At 42.1% G+C, this 23,879-nt stretch overlaps 2 protein-coding genes across 12 annotated transcripts; one reads left to right on the forward strand and one right to left on the reverse strand.

Annotated features, from left to right (window-relative positions):
* Positions 1-316: 316 nt before the first annotated feature.
* Positions 317-5,164, reverse strand: LOC121711463 (cytosolic 5'-nucleotidase 1A-like). Of its 2 annotated transcripts, XM_042095097.1 has the most exons (7): positions 4,942-5,164; positions 4,669-4,836; positions 3,374-3,503; positions 2,064-2,186; positions 1,554-1,738; positions 854-1,231; positions 317-811 (listed from the first exon to the last, which is right to left on the reverse strand). In XM_042095097.1, exons 1-6 carry the CDS (start codon positions 5,059-5,061, stop codon positions 866-868), a joined length of 1,092 nt encoding a protein of 363 aa, XP_041951031.1. In that variant the 5' UTR covers positions 5,062-5,164; the 3' UTR covers positions 317-811; positions 854-865. The 2 variants fall into 2 exon arrangements, with proteins under 2 accessions (XP_041951031.1, XP_041951030.1); XM_042095096.1 differs by having other exon boundaries at positions 317-1,231.
* A 1,016-nt stretch (positions 5,165-6,180) lies between these two features.
* On the forward strand, positions 6,181-23,166 carry syt14b (synaptotagmin XIVb). 10 transcript variants are annotated; one of them, XM_042095073.1, is made up of 10 exons: positions 6,181-6,309; positions 8,258-8,305; positions 11,852-11,998; positions 14,292-14,450; positions 14,959-15,200; positions 16,928-17,098; positions 17,766-18,032; positions 18,493-18,673; positions 19,504-19,569; positions 20,907-22,343. In XM_042095073.1, the coding sequence occupies exons 1-10, from the start codon at positions 6,297-6,299 to the stop codon at positions 21,221-21,223; spliced, it is 1,611 nt and encodes a 536-aa protein (XP_041951007.1). In that variant the 5' UTR covers positions 6,181-6,296; the 3' UTR covers positions 21,224-22,343. The 10 variants fall into 10 exon arrangements, with proteins under 10 accessions (XP_041951007.1, XP_041951013.1, XP_041951008.1 ...); XM_042095079.1 differs by having other exon boundaries at positions 21,023-22,343; XM_042095074.1 differs by having other exon boundaries at positions 19,513-19,569.
* The last annotated feature ends 713 nt before the right edge of the window (positions 23,167-23,879 follow it).

Genomic DNA, 23,879 nt, shown 5'->3' on the forward strand with positions numbered 1-23,879 from the left:
TGTAAAAGATCCTTGACTCAAGAGAACCCTAGAGATGATGCATCTCTGTGCAGTGTTTACTAACTGACATAGAAACAGCATTATCTTTCACTTTGTACTAAAGTGTCTGCTAAGAACCATTAACATAAACCATAAACATGTCGCTGTTCAAACTTGAGGTTATATTTGCAATTTTGCCCTCGGTTTCGGCAACAGTGTATGACTGATATGATATTGCATGTTGTGGTCTTAAATTGAAATTATTTTATTTGGATAGCCCCTTGAGATGTATCATCTCGTTTTCGAGGGGGTCCAGGACAAAATACAGTGTAATAGTGTATAATATTTGCTTGTAAAATTATTTTAAACTATTTACTACCACTCAATTAATATACTTTACATGCACCATATGTGCTCTATTGCTGTTAGAATTATAATTGTTGAAGAGCCAACTTTTCTTTCTTTTTGACTATCCACAGATCCTAATTCCCAAGTCCCACATCTTTGCAAACATAATTAACCTGCAGAAACAAAATGGGCTACATTTAATAAAAAAAAATACCTATATAAAATAATGCCACTGACATTATCAGTGACACATCTGGTAGTTTGGAGTGAAAACTTTGTGCGTAAAGAGCATTGGTACTTTAAAATCTAAAACTTGCACAATACATGCATATTACTATACCCCAATTTGATAGAAAAAGACAATTATGCTATAGTATTCAATAATTTGTTATATCAAAGATAAATATCACAAAAAATATATAAGTCTCACTATACCTGTAGAAAAGATATTCTATGAATAATAACTAACAGTGACAAAAGATGCATCTTTGTGTGTAGCCATCAACCTACTAATGAATCAGTGCCTTTAAGTGCATCCTCAATTCTTACTACCAGGCTTCTCAATCAGCTTCCCTTTGTGGTACTTCTGGCCAATCCCATAAGGCACATGGGCGGAGATGGTCCCCAGCTCCTGTGCCCCCTCGATGTGGAACATCTGGTCGTCGAAGAAGATGTGCGGCCGGATCTTCTGCAGCAGCGGCCCCTTGGGGGCCCCAGCGAGGAACAGAGCCTCGTCGATCTCCAGGCCCCAGCTCCGCAGGGTCTTGAGCACGCGCGCCCCGGAGCTGGCTGCACTGCGGGCCGTCACCAGGAAGGTGCGGATGGGGCAGTTCATGCGCTCGTTCTTGGCGTAGAACTTCCTCTGCAGCTTGCCCAGAGCCTCCAGGAAGCACTTCAGAGGACCCTGAGGAGGCCAGGTGATAATTAGATCACAGCTGCACTTCACTGCTAAACTGTCCAAATCTGACCAAGAGTGTGAAATAATGTAATGGATGAAGAATATGAATTTGCAGTAAAAAGCCTTACTGCTTTATTGCTATTTTAATCTGCATATTAAAACAATGAAAAACAAAAACCCAATAACTTCTTAATAGCATTACTATTATTGGTAATTTATTATATCAGTAATCATATTTTGTTCCAGTTAAGATATCTGGGATGTGAATATATCATGGATATATTTGACTGGTTCACATCATTGATACCAGCACATGGCTACATATTACCTGTGCAAGAGGTTTGTTCTCATACTCCTTCTCGTGCTCAAAGAATGTGTCCAGGCCATGTTTCTTTACGATGATCTCAGATTCGTCGGAGAAGAGGACAGCATCGCCATCAAATGCCACTCTCAGCTGATCTTCACACAACTGGTTTTGCGTGTCGGAGTTGAACATGGTGGCAGCTGCAATGCCTACATGGAAGAAGTCGAGGTTACACTTCTTGTTATGGACATGTCTAAGCCTGTCTAACTATGTGTTAATTCTCTGGTCCGTCCGTTGTAGTACTGATATTTAGCAGCTGTACACAAAACACTGTATTTGAAATGAATGTGTGGAAAACAGAATGCGAAAACTGTAAAGGTATGATGGTGGACATTGCTTGTAACATATAAATATTGAACCAACCTGAGTGGCAATGCTAGCACCACACTTGTCTCACTGAATCACAGTATATGCAGATATTCAACTCTAACTGTGTCACTTCCTGAGATTCCCCTCGTCCTGTCTGTCTCATACCTTCTTCTATGGCTTCTGTGACCGTCTCCGAGTTCTTGGAGAGGTAGAGGTTGGTCATGTAGGCCTTCAGGTAGCCAATGGGACTCTTCCCGCCGGTCATGCAGAACCTCTCAATGGTCAGATCTGTGGATATAACAGCACCAGAGTGGCTCATTCACTGCTTTCCTCTTCTTCTTTAACTGAACCTTTTGAGAAAATAGCTTATTTGCCGTCTAGCCCAAAGTTAGATAAGAGGGAGGCTAACTGGTCTAACCCACTTCCAGTGACTTATGCTAACAGTGTCACAGAGTATATATCCAGACCAGAGAATGTATTCTCTTATTTAACTCTGGGATAAATGGCAAATGAGTTTATTCCCCAAAAAGTTGGTGTGTTCATTTAAACTACTACCCATTCTTCCTCTATGAGATTCCATCTTGCAGTACATCGCTTCTCTAGATACTCACTCTCTCTGAACATCCTCAGAGATGTAAGGTAGCCAGTCAGGGCCTGATTTGTCTGCCTAGCTTTGGCGATGGTTAGGGGTAGATGGGGGTTTACATAGGGTTACAAGGGTTAACATATAGGGGGGCATAGCCTGTGGGACCATCATTAATATGCAATGTTTCATTTTGATGTGTTTAAGTGTAGCATAAAGCCCAGAAGCAACAGTGAGCAAGCAGATATGGCTCTATTGATGTCTTGCACAGTGTGGGCTTCAGTGCAACCCAAATAGTGAGCTATTCTAGCTTTCTCTTCCTCATCTGGAGTTTATTGGCAAATTGCCTGCTATATGAAGAGGCCTTGCATGGGCTTAACACCAGATAGGCCAAAGAACAAACAAGAAATGCTGAAAGAGCAAACAAAACTGAAAGACATTATGATAATGCAGTTTTAAAAAAGAAGAAAATTATAATTCACAACCTCACATTACCTGCAAGTAAGGTAAACACTATTGTGTGTTTATAGTATTACAGGACACCGTACTGCCATTGACAATTAGACTGTGCATGGAGTTGAATATGATAGTTCTAGTTGCTAACTAGTTGCTCATAAAAACACATCATGACAGATTATATCAAGAAATAGCAAATTCCCACACAGCATTGCTTTACATGCAGCCTACTCTTGTCATGGATTGTAGGATATGGGATTACATATGCTAATGTGTTTATTAAAGCTCTGAGTGATATTACTCTTTTTAAATTTGCTGTGGTGAGTTATGTTAATAGCAAAAAATTTGCATAGGATCAGCGTGGACACTCACCAAAAGTGAATTTACAACAGGATTACCGGTAAGTGGAACGTGTAGCAGAGCATGCCACACCTACCGTAATGATTGATGCTGTTGATCAGCCGCACCCCGACCTGGGCATGGTTGTTAGTCATCAGAACGATGTCGAAAAGCTCCTCGCTGTCTGGGTAGAGTTCCCGCAGTTTGTCATTCACCGTCATGAGGGCCTGTGGAGATCCAGCATTTACACAGGGATAATAAACAAACTAGAAAATTGAAAAGCATTGCACACACACACACACAAACACACACATACACACACACACACAATGAAAAAAAACACACTGCACTTTGCTTTAATGAAAGTGGATTTTGATCAGTGAATTACTAACACAACGACAGTGAAAAGCTTAGATCTGCATATGCTACTGACAGTAGGGGAGGGCTGCATAATTACTTGATTTTTTAATTGGAATCACAATTTGAACTAATGCAATTAGTTAATCGCAAAGGCTGCAATTAATTGTGCGGCTCACAACTTGGTTAATCTTGTCACATCTAGCACTAGCCATGCTCACCACTCAGAGGTGGCCCAACTTCAACATTTGTAATACTGAATTAAAGCCTGACTTTCAAAAAGTATAGGCTATTGCCAATCAAATAAAAAACAACAATTGTGGTGTCAAATAATAATTAACTGATTCAAACTCAGAAGAATTGTGACAAAACAATAGAATACTGCAGAAGGTGTAGCTTTAATCCAACACAGAGCATAGGTTCATGAAGCCAGCTGCTTCTGACTTTCTGTACATGGTTCTTATACCTTCTCATGTCGTCACTTGTTTGTGTGAACTCAGAATAGAACAGAGCTCCTATGTCCTCCTTACCTCTTTTGGTAATACATATGTGCCTAGGTATTTATTCTATTTCTACAAAGGACCTTTGACCCTGGCTAAACCATGGATTTTAAACATATCCTAATGTACAGAACATCTTTTAGCACAACTACAGAATATCTTATCAGGAAACTTACAAAAATTCACCACACAATATCCTTAAATAGCAACTTCAAAAAACAGAAAAACGCTTGACATTTTTCGCCTTTTGACTGTTCCTTTATTGCATCATTTAGGCCTAAGAGTTGAATGTGCTAACATGTGGTGACACTGAGTTAAGTGCACCTTAACAAACATTCCTCCCAAGCAATATTTTGAGCAACTTCGAGGCAAATCAAACGTATGCCGTAAACTCTAGCTTGCAGTGCAATCAATCCCTGTCTGATAAGATAATACAGTCATAACTTCTAACTAAAAGAAATAGATGATTCACAACGACAATAAAACGTGAATAGGCTGAGACACAACAATAAGTCAAATCTCAACCTGAACTCACCTTTACAAATGGAAACGCCGCACCGGGTCTCAGCGGTTCGTTTTCATGCGCTATATGATGGGCGACGTATGTCTCTAGCCCTTCCTCCTCGTAAATTTTCCTTTCTTCAGTCATGTTGAATAAAGTCCGTGAAGATACTGCGATGGTCACGGCATATCTTGGCTTGGGCTATCAATGGAGAAAATGCGAGCAAAGAAAAGCTGTTGACGTGCTATAAACTAATCATAAAGCAGTGTTAAGCGCGTCTCCCTCAGCAAATGAAACTATACTCACAGGTCTTGGTTTCTTCGTTTTCAAGTTGTCAAAAAATGCCTTGGCAGCTGCCCAGTCTTTCTCCTCTCCAGCATCGGCTGCACTGTCGGCCACCACGTCATTGGGTTTTATTTCACTCATGTTGTCAGATCGTTCTGCGAGAGCTGTAATTTATTAAAAATGTGTAGGCCACGTTCTAATCCGACACAACAATTCTGCTGTATCTTTCTACGAACTTCTACAATCACGGAAATGGGAATGGATGTTTGAAAGGGGCGTGACGTTTTACCCATGATGCTCGCTTCGCTGTTTGTCCCATCCTTCCAAGTAAAGTCACCTCGCGCACTTGAGTCTAGACCCCGGCTTAGTGCGTCTAGGCTGTTTGGAGGCCTATTTGTTCAGTAAAACACCTCGTGTCCAATTCCTCCCCCTGCTTATACAAAATAATCATATGTTTTTTTTTTGTATCATCTAGTCTGGTCTAGATACCCAGTGTCTGTTTCACAATATGCATGGGCCTAATATTTCAGGCTATCTATTGAAAGCTTCTGGGTACCCAGATTAATTTAATGCTAAGAAATTGCCAAATAAGGGCATAGGCTACTATAAACCTACAGGACGCGTTAAAGTAATTCAATTAAAAGAGTGATCTAAATATGTATAATATGTTTATAACTCTTTCTAATCTCATCTAGCACATTGTTTTTCATTTTCCATTTATTTTTCACACTTTATTTTCAAATTGCTCTTGTCATTGTGTAATATCATCTCACTGGTTAGTATGAGTGATCATATAAGGTCATTCATCCACCATCTTCTATTAGATAATAGATTCTTGGAGGTTTGAGGACTTGTGCCCAACCTTCAAGGCTATATCCTATTAGTAATGCGTGGTGTGCACACTTCAATAACTTAATGGATAGGGGCGCGTCAGATGATGTTTAAACAGATTCCAGTAAGGTACCCCCCTCCCCCCCACCACACACACACACACACACATATCAGATAGACATCCTGCAGAGATATTTATTTTTGTTGATTGTGAAATGTTACAATCTATTCAAGTCATACATGTCATAATTTATTCCATTAATGTCCGACAACGATGTGCTCTACACAACCTTCACTAGGCTAGGCATGGTAGAGAGCAGGGTCTTACGGGAGGACAGCGAAATTACATAACAGGGATGCACATGGGGGTAGGAGGGAGGGGAAGTGTGGGCTTGCGCGCGCGCCAGCGCCTGCGTATCCTTCGTCGCAGCCTATTGTAGGCTACCTCGTCCTGTCATCGGACAAGACTCCTGTTTCCTCAAACATGGAAATATACCTACTCCACTGCTTACACCCAGCGTTGGTCTTATCAGAAACAGCACATCATGGCGATTGAGGGTGAGTGGCAAAGTTTAGCTTACTATGATACATGTTATTACCGTTCTTCGTGTGGGACAGACCTGTGTTGACTCAGGTTGTTTCAGGAACTGCGCCAACGTGGTTGCTGACAGATTAAAACTGAATAGGGTGAAGTTTACCTTCGGGTGGAAATCGATCTGTTCCTGTTGCTGCGAAACGGGGAGGTACAAGCTGCAACTGCATTGATGCAGACCTTGTCCTGTGACGGTGTATTGCGAGTAGCCTAGTCCTGAATGAACAGCACCATAGGTTGCTAGGAGAGAAGTTCAGCTCAGCTAAAAAAGGACAGGCGTCGGAAATGTCAGATAATAGCGTACGATAAGATGTTTTGTTTTACATCACATAAAATCTACAATATGTCGATATGGAAGATGCCATTTTAAGATGGGCTGTCAAATTTATGTTTTCGATAAGGAGACGGCAATCTGCATGACTGACACATTTCTATGTGGAGCAAAAGATACAACAGACAATTTTGCTTAGTTGCTGTACGAGTGACTCTGAGCGTTTATGGGGGCAGTTTGGATATGAAGCTGTTTCCTTTGCTGTTCGACACCCTATGGAAACAAGCCTTCACTACTCTCTTTCTCTTGCCTAAGTAAATATTTCAAATACCCTAAGTGTTGCACAGCGTAGCAGTGACTCTCAGGTGTCCAGTCTCACGTAGGCCTCCAACGAGAGTGAGAGTTAATTCATTGCAGGAGGTTGAACTGAGTGACTTATGCTTAAACGCTTGAAATGAGTTTTTATACACATTCAGGGAAATGTTAATACATAAAGTCATTCTGACGATATAATCACCCATCTCTGATTTTGTCTGAAATGTCTGATATGGATTAAGTTTATGTTACCCTGGTGTGTATGTCCACTGTCACCAATGCCAAAAGAAATCGTCAAAGTATAGACTCCACTGGTAATAAAGAATCTAGGTAAAGTTTATTTAGTTGATATTTTATACAACGATAAGGAAATTAATGCAAAGGCTTAACACATAATTTCTAACAAATTCAAGTTGAACGTAAACGTAGACAACAAACTTATTAAAGTAAGTGTAATGCTTTCTGAAGTGTTCTCTAGTGCCTTAATTAGTAGAAGGTTATATCTACCGTAACATCATTCCGGCAAATACTATATTCATCTACTTAGGTAATAACCCTACAGGTGCCTCTATCAACGCAGATATGAAACAGCTAGAGTCAGTACTGAAGGCCGGAAGGCCTATTCCATGATCATAACAAATGCACTGTAGTTCATGAATGTTTTATAAACAATATAAAGGGAATTTTAAAATATGTAGCCAACAAAAGTATTTGAAAACTCAACAACTGGAACCCTATCAAACAGTAGATATAAGAGAATATCTATATGTGGTGATGCAGTTTGTAAGTGTAGTATTACATAGCCTCTTCATATGATATTGTGATGACCTAAGGTGTGTTTACGATTCCTGAAGTGTCAGCATTACAGCGTGTGCTCTTAATAGAGTGGTTTGTAGGCAGAATTAAATTCTTTTACAGCTGACAAAGGAATTCATACACTTTTCATAGCGAAGACAAAAAAGAAAAAGAGTGAGGAGGGACTGTGTGTGTGTGTGTGTGTGTGTGTGTGTGTGTGTGTGTGTGTGTGTGTGTGTGTGTGTGTGTGTGTGTGTACAGAAACAATAACACATGTGCAAACTCAGGAAAAAAACAGAAGAAAATTATTGTATTAAAGTGTTTTTTTTAAAACTGACAATGACCATTGTAGTTGTACATCAGATTTTTTTAATTTAATCGAATTACTTTGCTAAAGATTGATGCAAGTAATTGATGTTAAACAGCTGATGTGTCTCACTAACAGATCAGTGTAGACAATAATCATGGCATGGCATATGTAGCCTAGAGTTAGTGTTTTATATATGCCCTAACAACAACTGGTTTCTCCTCAGGAGGGGGGCGGAATTGTGGCATCCATGAACTCATATGTGCCAGAAGAGGTACGTTTACCCCGAACCCTTCCACACCCCCACCTCCACCCCCACCTAAACCTGCACGGTGTTTTCGTCAAAGCTTGCCCACTTCTGTCCTTCTGTCCTTCACACTCTTCTGTGCTTCTATAATTTATTATGTGCAGGTGATGCAGTTTCTGTCAGCCTGCCTAAGCTAACACTGTATCGTGTCAGAGTCAGACTGATTTTGCGGCTCATAGTGACAGTCAGGTCAGTAATAGCAAAGGAAGCCATAGTGTTTGTAGGCACAATCTGTTCAACAGTAAGGTTTGAGTCAAATTTACAGTGAGAGTGAAGTCGGATACTTAATACTCTGGCGAGCTCCTCTGCATGGCTGTAGGGTGAGACTGCAGTATGCAGGTAGTTTGTGGTGGGCTAGCCTGGCTAAGTGTAGGGGAACAGCTATGGGCCTGGGTCTACAGAAGGGTCCTATATCACATTTAGCGTGAATTATAAATGAGCTATCAGGTTTTTTGGACCTGCTGCCATGTTTAATTTAGCGCCAACGGCTCTATTTCTCTCTTTGTGACAGAAAACAGTGTTAAAACAACAGCAGGTTAACCATTGTAGTTTAAGTAAACATGGACTAGATTTCCTTGGCTCACATGTCATTCACATTTAAGGGGCCAGGTGAGTCCCTTAATACATTTGGGTTTCTTTAAATAAACTGTTACCTCTGGATCAAAATAGCTTTGCACAGGTAGAACTACTGAATCTAGAACTTTACCACAAATGGAAAGGAATGCTTGTTATTTAAAATGTATTATACATTTCAACCTTATATTATGTGAACTATAAGCATATGTTCAGGAAGTTCAACATAAAGAATTGCTTGCAATTCTTCTGTGTAATGTATTTCCTAACATAACCCTGCAGATGGGAAATTGCATGCCCTTGCATTAAAAGCAAGCTGCCATGCCATATGAAATAAGCTGTAGCCTCAGCCTATAAGGCTGACATGCATACAGCAGCCCTATGACTTGGAGTGTCTGTGAGATGTGGAGAGGCATCTTGCTGTGCCGTGCATTACATAACCGGCCCAGAAGCATGGAATAGCTCCAGTGCTGCATCCTGCATCCTTCTGGGACACAAACAACCCAGTCAGCTGCCTGGAGGCCCATGCATGCACACTGCCTGTACAGAGCAGCAGCTGCTCTTCCTGTACACAGAGAGCTGCCTCCACAGATCCAGCTCGAGTTAGGTAACGGCTCTCCAGTATAGCCTGCAGTGGATCTCCTGCTGTTTCCTCAGCGCTTTAGAATGTAGCCGAGGCTCAAGGACAGGTGTGTGCTATGGATATGTTTGTCATTTAAATAGTGTGAAATCTCAGATGTTTCTGGTGTTTTAGCCCTTCTCTATTGTGTTACTTTTGGTGTTTTAAGCCCCCAATGTTGTCTTCCAGGCAGCGCTGCGTGGAAGGCACTAGGGTTAGGCAAGGGTTAGAGTTAAGGTTAGGGTTAGGTGCCTTGAAGTCGACGGTGGGGGCTTAAAATACCATCGAGCCTCTAAGGTAGGCTAGACATTTCTGATACCTTAGCTCAAGTCTGTGATCTAGGGGGTTCAGGCGTTTGGGCTCTGTGACGTGTCTTGAGACAATTTATTGGTGCTGGAGAAATAAATTAAATTGAAAATGAAAATGGACAAGTTTAGGATTCCTAAAGTAATACACTCAGGGAGGACAAGGAGACTTAAAAATAAATAATGCTTGTGTTTGGTCGTAGCCTGTGCATTTTGGTCGTAGCCTGTGCATTTTTCTAATGCTTGGAGATAGCTAACTTTGCTGGATTTCTTGGTAAAGCATTATCTGCACACAATAGCACAGCACATTTTTCATTTTATTAGAAACACAGAGCCATTTCAGAAACTCAACATTTTTAGTTGCTTTTCAATTGATTTTGGACTTGGACATGAGCATGACTGCCATGGGCTAGAAAATTTAACAACCCAATAATTGTGTCCAGTGTGTATGAAATTAATCAGTTATGGCATTTTTGAGCAGTATGGCTGCAAGCTATGATTGATACCTGGCAGTCGCCTGTAAACAGACAGAGAGCATCACGCAGTAGTGAAATGGGAGCATTGATCATTTCATTAGGGTGAGAAATTGCACAATTTGAAGAACTGAATCATGAATGCTCAAGGACAATTTGGATCCCATAGTGAATGCCCTATCTAATGTGTACTAGTTATAACCAGAAACAATACAGTCAGTAAAGAAACTGATAATTGACATGTTTTGAATACACAGTGTGAGTGTTTGTGTTTATATCATTGCCATCTCATGAGAGTCTCTGCATGTACTCGATACCCATCCTGTATCTTTGTCTTATAAATACTCAATTTTGAATTTCCATTGAGTTGAACAAGTCCCAGAGTTAATACAGGCCATCAAATGAACACTAAATAAAAGTCTCAACTTTAATTTACTTTAATAACTATTTTATTTTTCACATGTACACCTCCTCTGAGCTTTACAATGCGCTACCATAGCCTCTGTTCATGTATATCAACCGTATGAAACACAACACCACAGTGACCCATTTCCTTAGTGTTTGGCCTGTCTGCACAAGGGTTTGTGCTTTTACAACACCGTCGCTGGTTAAAGGCCTTCCCTTGCCTCTTCATGGGAATTACAGTGGCATCGTGTTTCTTCCGCGCTGTGAATTATTTAGTCGCTTCTTTTGACTAGCCGTGGGATTGCCATATAGGATGTCAGGTGACTGTGGAACAAGTAAAAAAAAGAGATGAGCTGAAGCTGAATCTCTGAAATGAGATGTAGACAGAGTGGGAGCCACGTAGACTAATTGAGTGTGAGCTTTAGTAGGTCAAACAGTACAACAGCAACAATGCTGCCATTTTCAAGCAGAGAAAGGAGACCTGTGCTGGTGACATTTTGAATTTTAGTGGGGCGAAGCGCAGACTGAGCTCTATTCTTTTCTGAGTACATCGGGATGTTATATCTGCCTTTTGATGTTTTGTGAATCATATTAGCAGTGCATGCAGTTGAAAGGCTCATTCTAAAAGAAAGAGGTGGGTGTTTTTATATATATATGTACTGTATGTATATATCTCCACTGAAATATTTGCTGCCTTTTCAGGTTCTATCTATATAAGAGGTGGGGTTCCAAGACTGCTGGCATGTTATTTGCAGTATTTTCTAAACTCCATGAGTTAGCTCAGTCATATTTTTTACTCAGTTGTGTTATTTTAACCTGTGAACTCCATGAGTTTTTTACCTCAGGATAAACACAAATGCTGAGTTTATTTGCTAGTCTCCTGTGAGAGTCTTTAGAGGATTTATCTCCTCTAATATCAATTCCCCCATGACATTCCCTATAGGAATCTCTGGAAACGTCTAGAAGCTCCTAGTAGAAATATTTCTGTCCTCATTATGTCCGTTTTTTTGTGTGTTTTTTTCGTCTGGCTCTCTGTGTTTTTTTCTTGATTCTCACATATTCTCTCCATCTGCTTCTTCTCTATCTTCCTCTTTCTTTCTTTCTATCTTTTTTCTTTCTTTCTTTATCTCCTCCTCAGTGTCTCCTGAGTTGCTAGGCATCCTGTCCTCCATAGCTGTCTTCATGGCGGTGATTGCTCTTTTTTTCCTCTACCTCAGTAACAAGCTGTCAGTGGAGAACACCAGTGAATTCTCCTGCTTTGATGAGTACAGGAAAGACTTGAAAGGTAAATACATGCAGACTGATTGATTAAGATGACTGGGCAGCCCACTTTTAAGTGAATTTTAATAGCGTTATTAAAAAAGTTATTAAATAACTTCTGAAATGTGTGTATATCTATTATATTTATTGTCATTCTTACAAAAGTAACAATTAAAATCATATAGTTATATGGTAATGTACAGTGCATAGTCTCATATTACTATGTAGTCTGTACTGATATTATATTACATATTCGGTTTCTGTTTCTTGTGGATGAAAGTGGATTAACTGCAAGTTATTTTGCCCTTCAGTGCTTTATGGGATGAATAACTAATATTCTCAGAGTCTAAAGCTTCTGCATACCCAGGCGTGTCTCTGGGCTCGTTTTTGAGATTGCTTTTTTTGTCTGTCAGCAGATTTTCTTTGATCTCATTAAGACAAAACTTTTGATCATTATCATGTTTATTTAGGACACAGTTCCACCCCTGTGTATGTATGTGGCTGACTCCAGGAGGAATCAAGAGTGAGGATCTACAGAAGAGCAGTAATTACTTGAAGTCGGAATAACTCCAATCATTTTCTTGTTATTCTTATCTTCATCCCTGAAGATGGGAACCTGCTAAGAGCATAATGAAAGATGAAGAGAGGAAAAGTCAGTCCATAACTTTATGATCAAAGAGCCTGAGAACTACTCTGAAGCTCTGCATTAGCTGCGAATAAACACAAACACTGGTTTCAGCCACCATGGCATTCTTTAAGAGTTTCCAGCAGAGCTTGCCGTCTGTCACCTCCCTCTTGGACTCGGTCTCGAGCAAAGTGGACGACCTAGCCAGCGCAGTGAGTGATGCCACCTACACTGTCAGCGACCAGCTGACGGAGCAGGTCAACAACATCATGAACAAGGTGCAGGCGGAGGAGGAGGAGAGGGCCAGGAAAGCCGAGGAGGCAGAGTTGGCCGCCCAGGAGGAGGAGAGGAACCAGGAGGATGAGGAGGAGAGGGAAAGGAGGGCAAGGAAGGAGGAGAGGAGGAGAGAACGAGAGAGGAGGAAAGAGGAGGAGAGACTCAGGGAGGAGGAGAGGATGAAAGAGGAGGAGAGGAAACGAGAGGAGCAAGAGGAGAGGAGACAGGAAGAAGAGAGGAGGAGGAAGGAGGATGCGAGGAGAAGAGCTCAAGAAGAGGCAGAAGAAAAGGAGGTGGAGGAGGTACAGGCTGAGGAAGAGGACGAGTGGTCTCGCAAAAATAAGGCCCAGAAGAGCAAGGAGCAGACCAGGAAGAAGAAACATGAGGAAGAGGAGGATGAAAAACAGCAGGTAGAGGAAGAAGAGGATCAGTGTACTGGTTCAAACTTAAAAAACCGTCAGAGCAGGAACCAGGGCGATAAGGACGTGGAGGACAGAAGAGGTTCTTCCTCCTCCCAGAACAAGAAGAACAAACGTGGGCAGCTAGAGGAACCAGAGGGAAATGACCACAAGGACAGTCATGAGGGCACCAAGGCAGCTGACATCAAGAACAACTCAAACACCCTCAGATCTGGTACTCAGAAGAGCCAGAAGAAAGCAAACAGAGGTTATGAAGAAGAGGAGGAGGAGAAGGAAGAGGAGGAGGAAGAAGAAGAAGAAGCTAAAGAAAGCGAGGAAGAAGCTGAGGAGGTGGAGGACTATCACAAACCTGGGAAAGGGGTGAAGAATGGCACCACAGATAAGAGGAAGACCTCCGTGGCCAGCAAGGAAGATGCTGGTCGGAGAGGATCCTCACGAGAGATAGAGATGATGAAGGAGAAGGAGAAGTCACAGAAGAGTTCCGGTGGAGGAGGTGAGAGAGTGAATGTGTGGCTCTCCACCTCCGCTGTGTGTCTTCTGGATCTGTCTTTCCTCTGTTCTTCCTCTTTCACAGCTACCTCTGTCCTTCACAGCTACCACTGCGTCCTCATGGCTGCAGTCCTTTGAGTTTCCTCCTGTCCGTCTGAATTGAGCTTTTCCTTCAAGTCAGACGGCATTCTGCTGCCTGCGTTTCTATAAATTCCGATAGCCCATGTGTGATGCTACGAGGCTCAAGGCTCAACATCAAACTCTCAGCATGGGATTCTTACTGTTACTGGGGGTTTTCTGTGAGAGAAAAAGTGCCTTTAAATTAACGCAACAACATTTTCTCTTTTTTTGCGATGAGGAGCGTTCAAACAAGCAGTGCCTCATCAGATCTTTAATTGACTGAACTGAATTCCTTTCTTTCAATCACTCCGTCTTCATTATGTCTGCCCTCTGTTTGTGTGCTATTTGGCTTTTAAGTCAGTGTTTTTCCATCCACTCTCCCCCCTCAGACAGAGGCACTGACCAGGGGTCGTCAGAGAGCGAGGAGGAGAGGCCGTGGAGACGCGGCGAGCCGGCCTCCCAGCCCCAGAAGACGTCTGGCTGGGGCAGCAACCGCAGCAAGCGCTCTGAGAAAGAGGCCTACAACAGCAAAGCCCCGACAGTTCAGGGTAGGCTGTTATTATGGAGATAAGAGGTTCTCAGTTCCATACCCGGTGTATCTTTCATCTCTTCCAACTACAAGCTCTGCTGATTAAAGTCAGTGTACTTATCCTACTCTGGATGACCTAAATCAGGTACTACAGAACTAATCAAGACAGGCACTGATGAGTTCAGACAGGCACTCAGACAGGCACTCAGACAGGTAGCAGAGGAAACCATCCATCAGGAGCAAAACTAAAATCCACTAACAGACACCTGTAAGAAATGTTACCACCAAACTATTCACTTGGAGAGATATATTACATCAGTCATCCCCTTTAAGGCTACGATGCTGCTGCTTGCTATCACAACACTGGCAACTCCCAAGCTCCAGTAAACAGAGTACTTCTATTATGTTTCCTTTCTCTTATTTCAGCCCATTTGATTTTGGTTATATTTTTTCTCTAATGTACAGTAGTGACAAGATTTACCAGCCTGCCTAAACTTAGCTTCTACTTCTCTGTCCTCTCCCCATAGCTAACAGTGTCCATCGCATGAGGCACTCCACCCAGCTCAACGAGCTCCAGCCGCCTCCGTACAAGGCCTCGTCTCAGCCGCAGTCCCGCCAGACCCGCGCCCAAGACTCGGAAGAAGAGGACAGCGAAGAGGAGGATGATGATGAGGAAGAAGAGGAGAGCGAGGAGGAAGAGGACAGCGATGACCCGGACTACCAGAAAGAGGACGCTCCCAGCGACAGCACGGCGGTCCTCGGTCCCGAGGTAAAGGAGGCCCTCAAACGCGTTCCCCGGTGTGTGCTGCTGTAGGGACCCCGCTGCTGCCCGAAAGACCTCCACCTCCACCACGACCACCACCACCTCCACCTCCACCCCTCCCATCACTCCTGCCCACCCCCCTCACCTCCCCCAATCAATTAAAACATTTGTTGACACATATACGGTAACCTATCCACCTAGCCCCATAAAAGCAAAAGGGAATGGCTAAAAATGGATTTGGCTTCACTCTTGGATTCACTTGGATTCTGGGAAGTCTGTGTTGTTTTCTGTACAGGTTTATGGATCAGGCCTAAAATTAGATCCCTGTTTGATCCCTGCTTAGTGTTTGAGTTCCCCAAGGATCTTGTTAGAGAAGCAAAGAATAGTGCAACCTAACTCTTTCAGAACTCTTTTGTTGGTTGATTATTTCTTTTTTAGATATCAGAAGCAGAGGAAGGCAAAGATGTGACTTTAAAGTAAAAAAAAAAAAACGATTCCCCCATGTTGATTGTTTTCTTTCTCGCATCGCGTTTGACAAAAACGTAACTGTTTTTGCATATAATAAAAAGCGTTCCATTTCATCATAAATTACAGAGACATTTTGCTCAACACATGTTTCACAAGAAAAAACAAAATACTCTTGCCATATCCCCTCTCATCATGATGCTCTGTACAAATTAGACATCAATCAACAGTCTCCATCTCATTTGAGTCAGCTTGTTTCAAGCAGCAGCCATGGACATTACTGAGCTACCAGTAAGCACGGACTGATTTAAGATTGTGGACGGAGGAGCAGGGGTGTCTGTCCCTGTCTTCTCGTCACTTGTCTCAGGAACACCAGAGACACATCAGTCTGTCCAGGGCTCGGTAAGTCCTGCTGCTCTCCCGGAGTCTGCCTATGGCTGCATGGTGACAGTCTCTACCTAATGCATCAGCGCTTGTTGGTGGACTAGGTACCAGAGGCCAATGTTGGCTATTTGCATTTGGAGCAGGGGAATGTCATATTCACTTCATAATAAAATAATAGTAATAATAATAATAATAATAATAATAATAATAAAATGTATCACTTTTCAAGTACAGAGCACAAAGTGCTCATAGACAGATGTCACCTCATAGATGGTGTTGACAAAAGGCGTTGACATGTGCAGGCTTGGGTAGGTCATTTAAATGAATTCTTAAAAGCAGAAGGTGAAGCTAAAAAAGATGAAAGCCAATTTAAATGAAGATAATTGTTTTTCTCAAGATTTATTTGGAGGAGTTGGTGGGAGGGGGTGGGTGTAAATTTGAGGATACCTTGCTCCATTTGTAAATTGTCAAAAGAGAGGCACAGTCATGCTACTTCACCAGCTTAGGCAACTCTAAGAAGGTTTGGATGCTGACTGCAGATGGTTTTCATGCACATAAATGCACCTGACTGTTTGTGCCCTGATTGTGTCAGAACCTCCTCTCCAGTGCTGGTTCTGTGCTTGCTCCTGCCTTCCTATGACCTCTTTTGTGCTTTGGGTTTTCTAAATCCTGCGATCCTGTTCTCTGCTCTTTCTCTTTCTCTTAATCTTTCATTTTTTTCTTTCACTCCATGCCCCTATCTCTGGCATTACTTAATGTTCTGTCTTTTCATCTACCTCCATCCTCCCACGTTCTCAACCTTCTATTCCATGCCTTCTTATCTGTCTATTTGTCTCTCTCTCTCTCTCTGTCTCTCTCTCTCTCTCTTTCTCTTTCTCTCTCAGGACTCCTCAGTGCCTCCTCTTCCTGCAGGGTACGAGCCGGAGGAGCTGGGGAAGTATGGAACGCTGGACGTGGCGTTCGAGTACGAAACGGGCGAGCAGCGCCTGGCCGTGACGGTCACGGCCGCCACTGACATTCCGGCCCTCAAGAGCACGGGCAACGTGTCCTGGCAGGTGTGTGGAAGAGGACAAACTGACCGTGGGGTTCTGCAAAAGAAAAAAAGAAATGCATTAACATTTAGTGAAAAAACTGAAACAGATGCCAGAAAACAAGTAGATTAAAGACATTCCAGAAATGACTGAGATGAAAGTACAGTATGAGGCAAAAGGGATTGTTAGGGTGTGTTCTTCATTAAATTGTGGTTCATCCTCACCCAGAAGCTTAACATCAGGAAATGTACCCTTGAGCCATAACTGTGATAGCTTACACTGCTAATTTTAAAGTGCTGGGTGATACACACCACCAATATGTTTTTATGACATTCAACATAAAAGTTCCCTAACATAAAATACATTGCCAACCAATAATGTTCCTCAGTCCCTCCACTGTTAGCAAAACAAAGGGCAAAAAGGACAAAACAGGAACTTGTTCAATGTCACATGACTAATTATCCTCTGGTCTAAATGAAGCCTTGTGCCTGCCTGTGCCTGTTTCTATCTAATGAATACTACCCTCCCTTCAATAATGCAATGATGCAGTACTTTGGCATCGGCTTTGGTACTGCAATTGTTTTGGCATTGCAGCCGGCATTCTTTATTGTGGGATGGTGCATATGTCAGCACCTATAACACCACATGCAGCCCTTGCATTGCACCGACTGGTTTATGACTTCCATTGCAGGTCCACCTGGTTCTCCTGCCTACAAAGAAGCAGCGGGCCAAGACTGGGGTCCAGAAGGGGCCGTGTCCTGTGTTTACTGAGACCTTCCGGTTCTCACGGGTGGAACAGGAGGCCCTGGGGAACTACGCGGTGCGGTTCCGCCTGTACAGTGTGCGGCGGATGAAGAAGGAGAAGGTGCTGGGCGAGAAGGTGTTTTATTTGACCAAGCTCAACCTGGAGGGCAAGATGGCACTGCCCGTCACTCTGGAGCCAGGCTCTTCTGTCACGGTCAGTACTGTGTGTGTGTGTGTGTGTGTGTGTGTGTGTGAGAGAGAGAGAGAGAGAGAGAGAAAGAGAGAGAAAGAGGGAAAGAGAGAGAGAGTTGGTGGGAAAGATGGTTAGTGGATTGTATACACTGAAAGTTTGTACAAAGATGGGGATTGATAAGAAGGAAAGTAGAGAAAGAAAGGAAGAAAGAAAGAAAGAAAAGGAAGAAAAAAAATTATGATAATCTTTCCACGCTCATGTCACACAGATTACTGCTTCATCTTGCTAATAAAACAGTGATTCATTCATGACTAAGACTTTCCTCAAATTCTTCTTAATTCTCTCATAACTCTTCACATTTGGCTACACCACAATAGATCGCCATGTTAGTTTCTCTGAGTGACACTACCCTATATGAGTGACACTGCCCTATATGAGTGACACTACCCTATATGAGTGTGCATGTTGTGTTGTGTTGTAGGGCTGTGGCTCTATGGTAAGTGTGTCCCGCAGCATGGGGGCGCTGTCCTACCACTCCACCGGAGACTCGGCCACGCCCGAGATCCTCCTAGGCCTCCTCTACAACTCCACCACCGGACGCCTCTCCGCCGAGGTCATCAAGGGCAGCCACTTCAAGAACAATGCCTCTGACAAACTGCCTAGTAAGAGACTTCATACTGTAAACGATTATATATTTTGTCATTGATGAAATGTGATTAAATTTGATGATTTGATAATTAACCTGATACTTTTATCGTGTTGCTTTGACAGAGATAAATTGTTGACTATGCATTAATTGTTCAGTTCATTTTACAAAACTTGGCACTACATATTGACCAACAACTTAACCCACTCAAAGCAACAGGATGACTTGACTAGGCATCGTTTAGTCAACAAATCATTTTTTACAGCACAAATTAGGATTGCTCATTTACCGCCCATTACTCTTAGTAGAATGTTAAGGATAACTGTGCCAAAACCTTTCTACCATCTACTGTAATGTAATTAATGTAAATCCAGGATATTTTAACCCAGTACCCTCAATCCTTTCAAATTCCAACAGCAACAACAATACTGCTCCATCTCCCCAACATTAAAATACAGGTGGGGAAATGGATGATTGATGCCTCATTGAAAAAACACAAAAAAAACCTCAATTACTTGAGGCAAAAGCTGAAAGGCTCTTAAAAGTAACATACAAATGCTCCTTGATATTGAATGTGTTTCAAAAAAGCTCATAAAAGTTCTTTTTTTTGTGACCTTATAATATAATATTTGACATGACCTCGTCAGATGACGCAAAATGGCTGATGCCCCATTTAAAAAGCACAATTCAGTAGTGTGGGATTACTCTATATCTATATTTCTGCTCGCGCTGTTTGTTTTCCTCTCCTGCTTGTCGCTTGCGCCGTTTCCTCCTAATCTTTAACTTTTCTTTTCCTCTACCTCTTCGCACCTCCTGCTTCTCCTTTGTCTGTGCGTCTCTCTCACGGCGTCCCAGTTGGCCTGTTCTGCTGCATAAAGCAGTTCATAGGAGGCCAACTCTATATCATGCGAGGTGAGTTTATGTGCCCCTTCCTCTCTTTGTTGTCTGCTGTCGATCACCCCCCCCCCCCCCCCCCCCCCCGTAAACACACACACACACACACACACACACACACACACACACACACACACACACACACAAACAACAAATGTCCTCCTACAACAAGTAGGCCCCAACTTTGAAATTGGTCCATTGGTGATCAGTGAAGGCATTGCTGGTGGTCCCTGACCATGTATTTACAGTAATAATGTAGTTCAAATGTGGAAATCACTACTGTTATTCAGTGGTTGTCTTCAGGCTGACTCTGAATGATGGTCCCTGGGCCATAATCAGTTGGAAACCCCTGTTATAATGCATCAATTCAGTGTGTAAAATGAGCAAACTGCTCACTTCACCGGCAACACAAACTCCTCCCCTCCACTTTGCTCTATCCTTTTTGCCTGGGGGTTCTCTTCCCTTTTCTCCCTCTCCGCTTAGTGAAGTCTTTGGTCTCTCTCTCCCTGTTCCCTTTCCCAGACACAAGGGATGCTGAGAGTTGTGTGTGTGTGAAAGACTTTTATGCGCTCCAGCTGTCAAAATCCTAATGTAAAGAGACTCCTGATACTGAATATACCTCATGCTTGCCATATTTCTGACATGTTCCAAATTAATTTGAGACGAGAGGCAGGGCATGTCTGTCAATCCCTGACTTTGCAGGAGTGCTTACAGAGGGCTTTCGTCATTGGCTCTCGGGATGTCAGGAACATTTGTTTGAGGCGTTGAGTCAAAATAGGCCATACAATCTTGTGATGCATGCCAGTCTCAAAGAAAAGTGAAGTGTCATTCATTCATTATGTTTGCCACTGTGTTACCCAAAGACACCACTAGATGGCTCTCTCTCCACGTCTTTCCGTTCCTTCTCCTCCCGTTCTCTATGTTGCAGGAAATAATTACTTGTGGACAACAAATGAAAGGCTCTGAAAAGTAACATAAAATGTCCCTTGATATTGAATGTGTATGAAAAAATGCTCATGAAAGTTCTTTTGTGTTCACTCTGGAAATATTTGACACAACCTTATCAGAGCACCCAGAGTTATGGTTGCTGCTTTAATAAGAGGGGAGTTTGTTAGCCTACATTTTTTACTGACTTTCTTATATAGAGTAAATAAAAATTGCTATAATTGTTTACAGGTTGCAATTTTTACGATTAATAAAATTACAGTTTTATTAAAGACTTCACTGCATGTTTTGTAATATCCCAAAGCTGGGTTGAAAATCCCTATGGAAGCATTTTAAATTCCCCTGCATATTTACAATCACCCATGGACATTAACACGACCCCCCCCCCCCCCCCCCCCAACACTCCACAGATACCTACGTCAAGCTGATCATGCTGGACTCCAAGGGCAAGCAGATGTCCAAGTGCAAGACGTCGGTGTGCCGCGGTCAGCCCAGCCCCACCTACAAGGAGACGTTTGTGTTTCAGGTGGCGCTGTTCCAGCTGTCGGAGGTGACCCTGCACGTGTCCGTGTACAACCGCCGCAGCAGCATGAAGCGGCGAGAGCGCCTGGGCTGGGTCTCCCTGGGCCTTAACAGCACCAGTGACGAGCAGGAGGACCACTGGACGCACATGAGGGAGGCCGAGGGTCAGCAGGTGTGTCAGTGGCACACTCTCCTGGACACCTGAGCGCGCAGGCCAGGCCAACCGGGGGGAAAGCGAGAAAACAGAAACGCATTACGATGCATTTACGACGCAAAACGACACATGGAAGTGAGGGCTGCTGGGATGGGGACAGAGAAATGTTATCGCAGATTTGTTGATCTTACGCGTCCGTCAGTGGGCTCAACGGCGTGTTTTTACGGGCTCTATGGAGAAGGGGAGCAATAGGTATCCGGATGGGTCAGGGTGCAAATGCTGAAACATATGCCTGTCTGGAACCGGAGACTACTTCTAAGGTTCTACTCCCTCTGAAATCCACAGACTGAAAATGCTGATGGGATGATAGAGAGAGAAAAAAAAAGAGAGAGAGAGAGAGAGAGAGAGAGAGAGAGAGTTAAGAAACAGCAGCACATGCCCTCAACTCTTCTCCGTGTTTGCACTGACTGCAACAGCTACTGTATCTGCTGCACAGCCCTTTTAACCAACCAGCTCACCCCTGGAACCAACAAACCCTTTTTAAAGCTCTGTTTCCTGTTCTTGACATGGACTTGAGGATTTTTACGAACCCTTCAATGCAACCTGAGACCAGATTGGGTCATTGAGGTCACAATTATGCAATATTTCCTCTCTTACACACTCCAGTATGAAAGTGCATGCAACTCATAGAGGTTTAAAGGACTATATCATGCATCAATCTTGGTTTCAGAGATTTTGCCATATGCTGTAGGACCAAAGAGCATGTAAACCACACTGAACAGCTAGACATTCGTGATATAGGTTTTGCATAGATGTCATGTCAGACCAGCCAATGCAGCCCAACAGGTCAGAGGTGGTGAGGAATGAAATCTAGACCAGCAAATATTCATATCTGCCGACTCTGAGATATGTATGGTTAAGACTATACTATATTCTGTTTACATTCAAATGGGACACAATTATGCATATTTCTATGGCTTTGTAACTGACTGATGTCACAGGCAGTACCAGTGTTTCTATGTAGGATATGGTTTGGGTCTGGTCACTGTTTGATGTTTTTTTGTTATGAAATGCACAAACTGAAAATAATTTGAAATCATTTGACTGATATCTATATATACATATATGTTCTTTTGTTCTTTTGACCACAGATTGGTATTGCTCTCTTTTAAGTCATGCATTGTATCATGTAATAAATCATGTTTACAGAAATTCAAATGGGAATATGAATGTCCTTATTGAATCCATGTCTGTTTTGCTTCAAATGACATCTTGTCTTATGCCCTTAGAAATAAGACCACAAGTACATTATATTGCACAACCTAATCTAGAACTACTCCTCTCATTCAGACATTCATACTTTCTAACTGCCACAGTGGTTATTTTCCCACAGGCCATACCAGTTTTCAGAGCGGGAACACTTATCTCTTTGTGCTTTGTTGTGCGACGGCAAAGGCAGCGAGAGGAAGTAAATAGGTGAAAAATACAAGCTAGTGCTTGAGTTCCTTCTTCCTATTTCTTCTGATTTCCAGGATGCCCCACTTTAAAAAAAGATCAACCAGGAAGCCCACTGCATTGCTTGTAACAATAAGGGATGCCAGTCAACTTTCCTGCCATGTGCCTTGACAACTGTTCTCTGTAAGTTGACTCATACCTGTTGTGGTAATCTTTTCTATTTGTACATCCTATAGCAGTGGTTCTTAACAGGTCTGCCTTTCGGACCAACAATTTTCCATGTTCATCAAGTCGCGACCAATATATTTTTATTTTGGCGTTCAAGACAACAGATGGGTCATTCTATAATTCGGGGTACATTTCCCATCTCCATGATAAAGATTTAGTTATTATCAAAAAAGTAAATCTTTATGGAATCAATTTTGAACAATTATGCTAACACCCTTTCACCAATAACAATGCTTTATATTTATTTTAGACCCAATTTATCCACAAAATATTAACTAAATTACTTCTACACCCCATATTATTGACTGTCTCCAACTAGATTTATGCATTCAACTTGACTAAACATGATGTTTTCGATCTATTTAGATGCTAATGATCTATTTTTTGGAGATTAATTTACTAACATCAGTTATATACAATGTCTATTTTCTGTATTATTTCTGTATTAAGTTTAAAAAATATATAATTTTTTGGTCCGTCTCAAAGTTCTTGTCAACTCTGTTAACTCTGTTATAAAACCCCTTAAAATTCACACAGACTTTGAATATGAAGCATGACGCCTGCCCTACAGAGAGACGTCAATTCCTCTGACAGGAAACTTTGGAAAGGCAGTGAGATATGTTAAGCTTGTCCTCTCATTAATTTGAACAAAATGTTGAAGATACACCAACAGTTATTGCGTTATTGGAGTAAAACTCTCGCTCAATTATAAAAAAAAACAATAATATAGATTAAAATCCATAAAATCCATGAAAACTAGTTTGTGGACCTAAACCACAAAATGATGGGAAATGTCAATGTCTCTGTTGACATGTTGACATGCAGTTAAGAACCACTGCTATTGTGGGATTCTGTGTTATTCTGCATAGATTAATGATAACAGAGTTGACAATGATGTGCTGTCAACTCTGTTTTCAATAGCATTTAATGAGAGTGTCAACTCTGTTAATTTAAGATTTTGCTCTTAAAATGATGACTAAATATGTTTTTTGTTTCAAATGTATATCAGAAGATGTGTTACAAT

Source organism: Alosa sapidissima, chromosome 6 (assembly GCF_018492685.1).
Source record: "Alosa sapidissima isolate fAloSap1 chromosome 6, fAloSap1.pri, whole genome shotgun sequence".
Taxonomy (NCBI): domain Eukaryota; kingdom Metazoa; phylum Chordata; class Actinopteri; order Clupeiformes; family Clupeidae; genus Alosa; species Alosa sapidissima.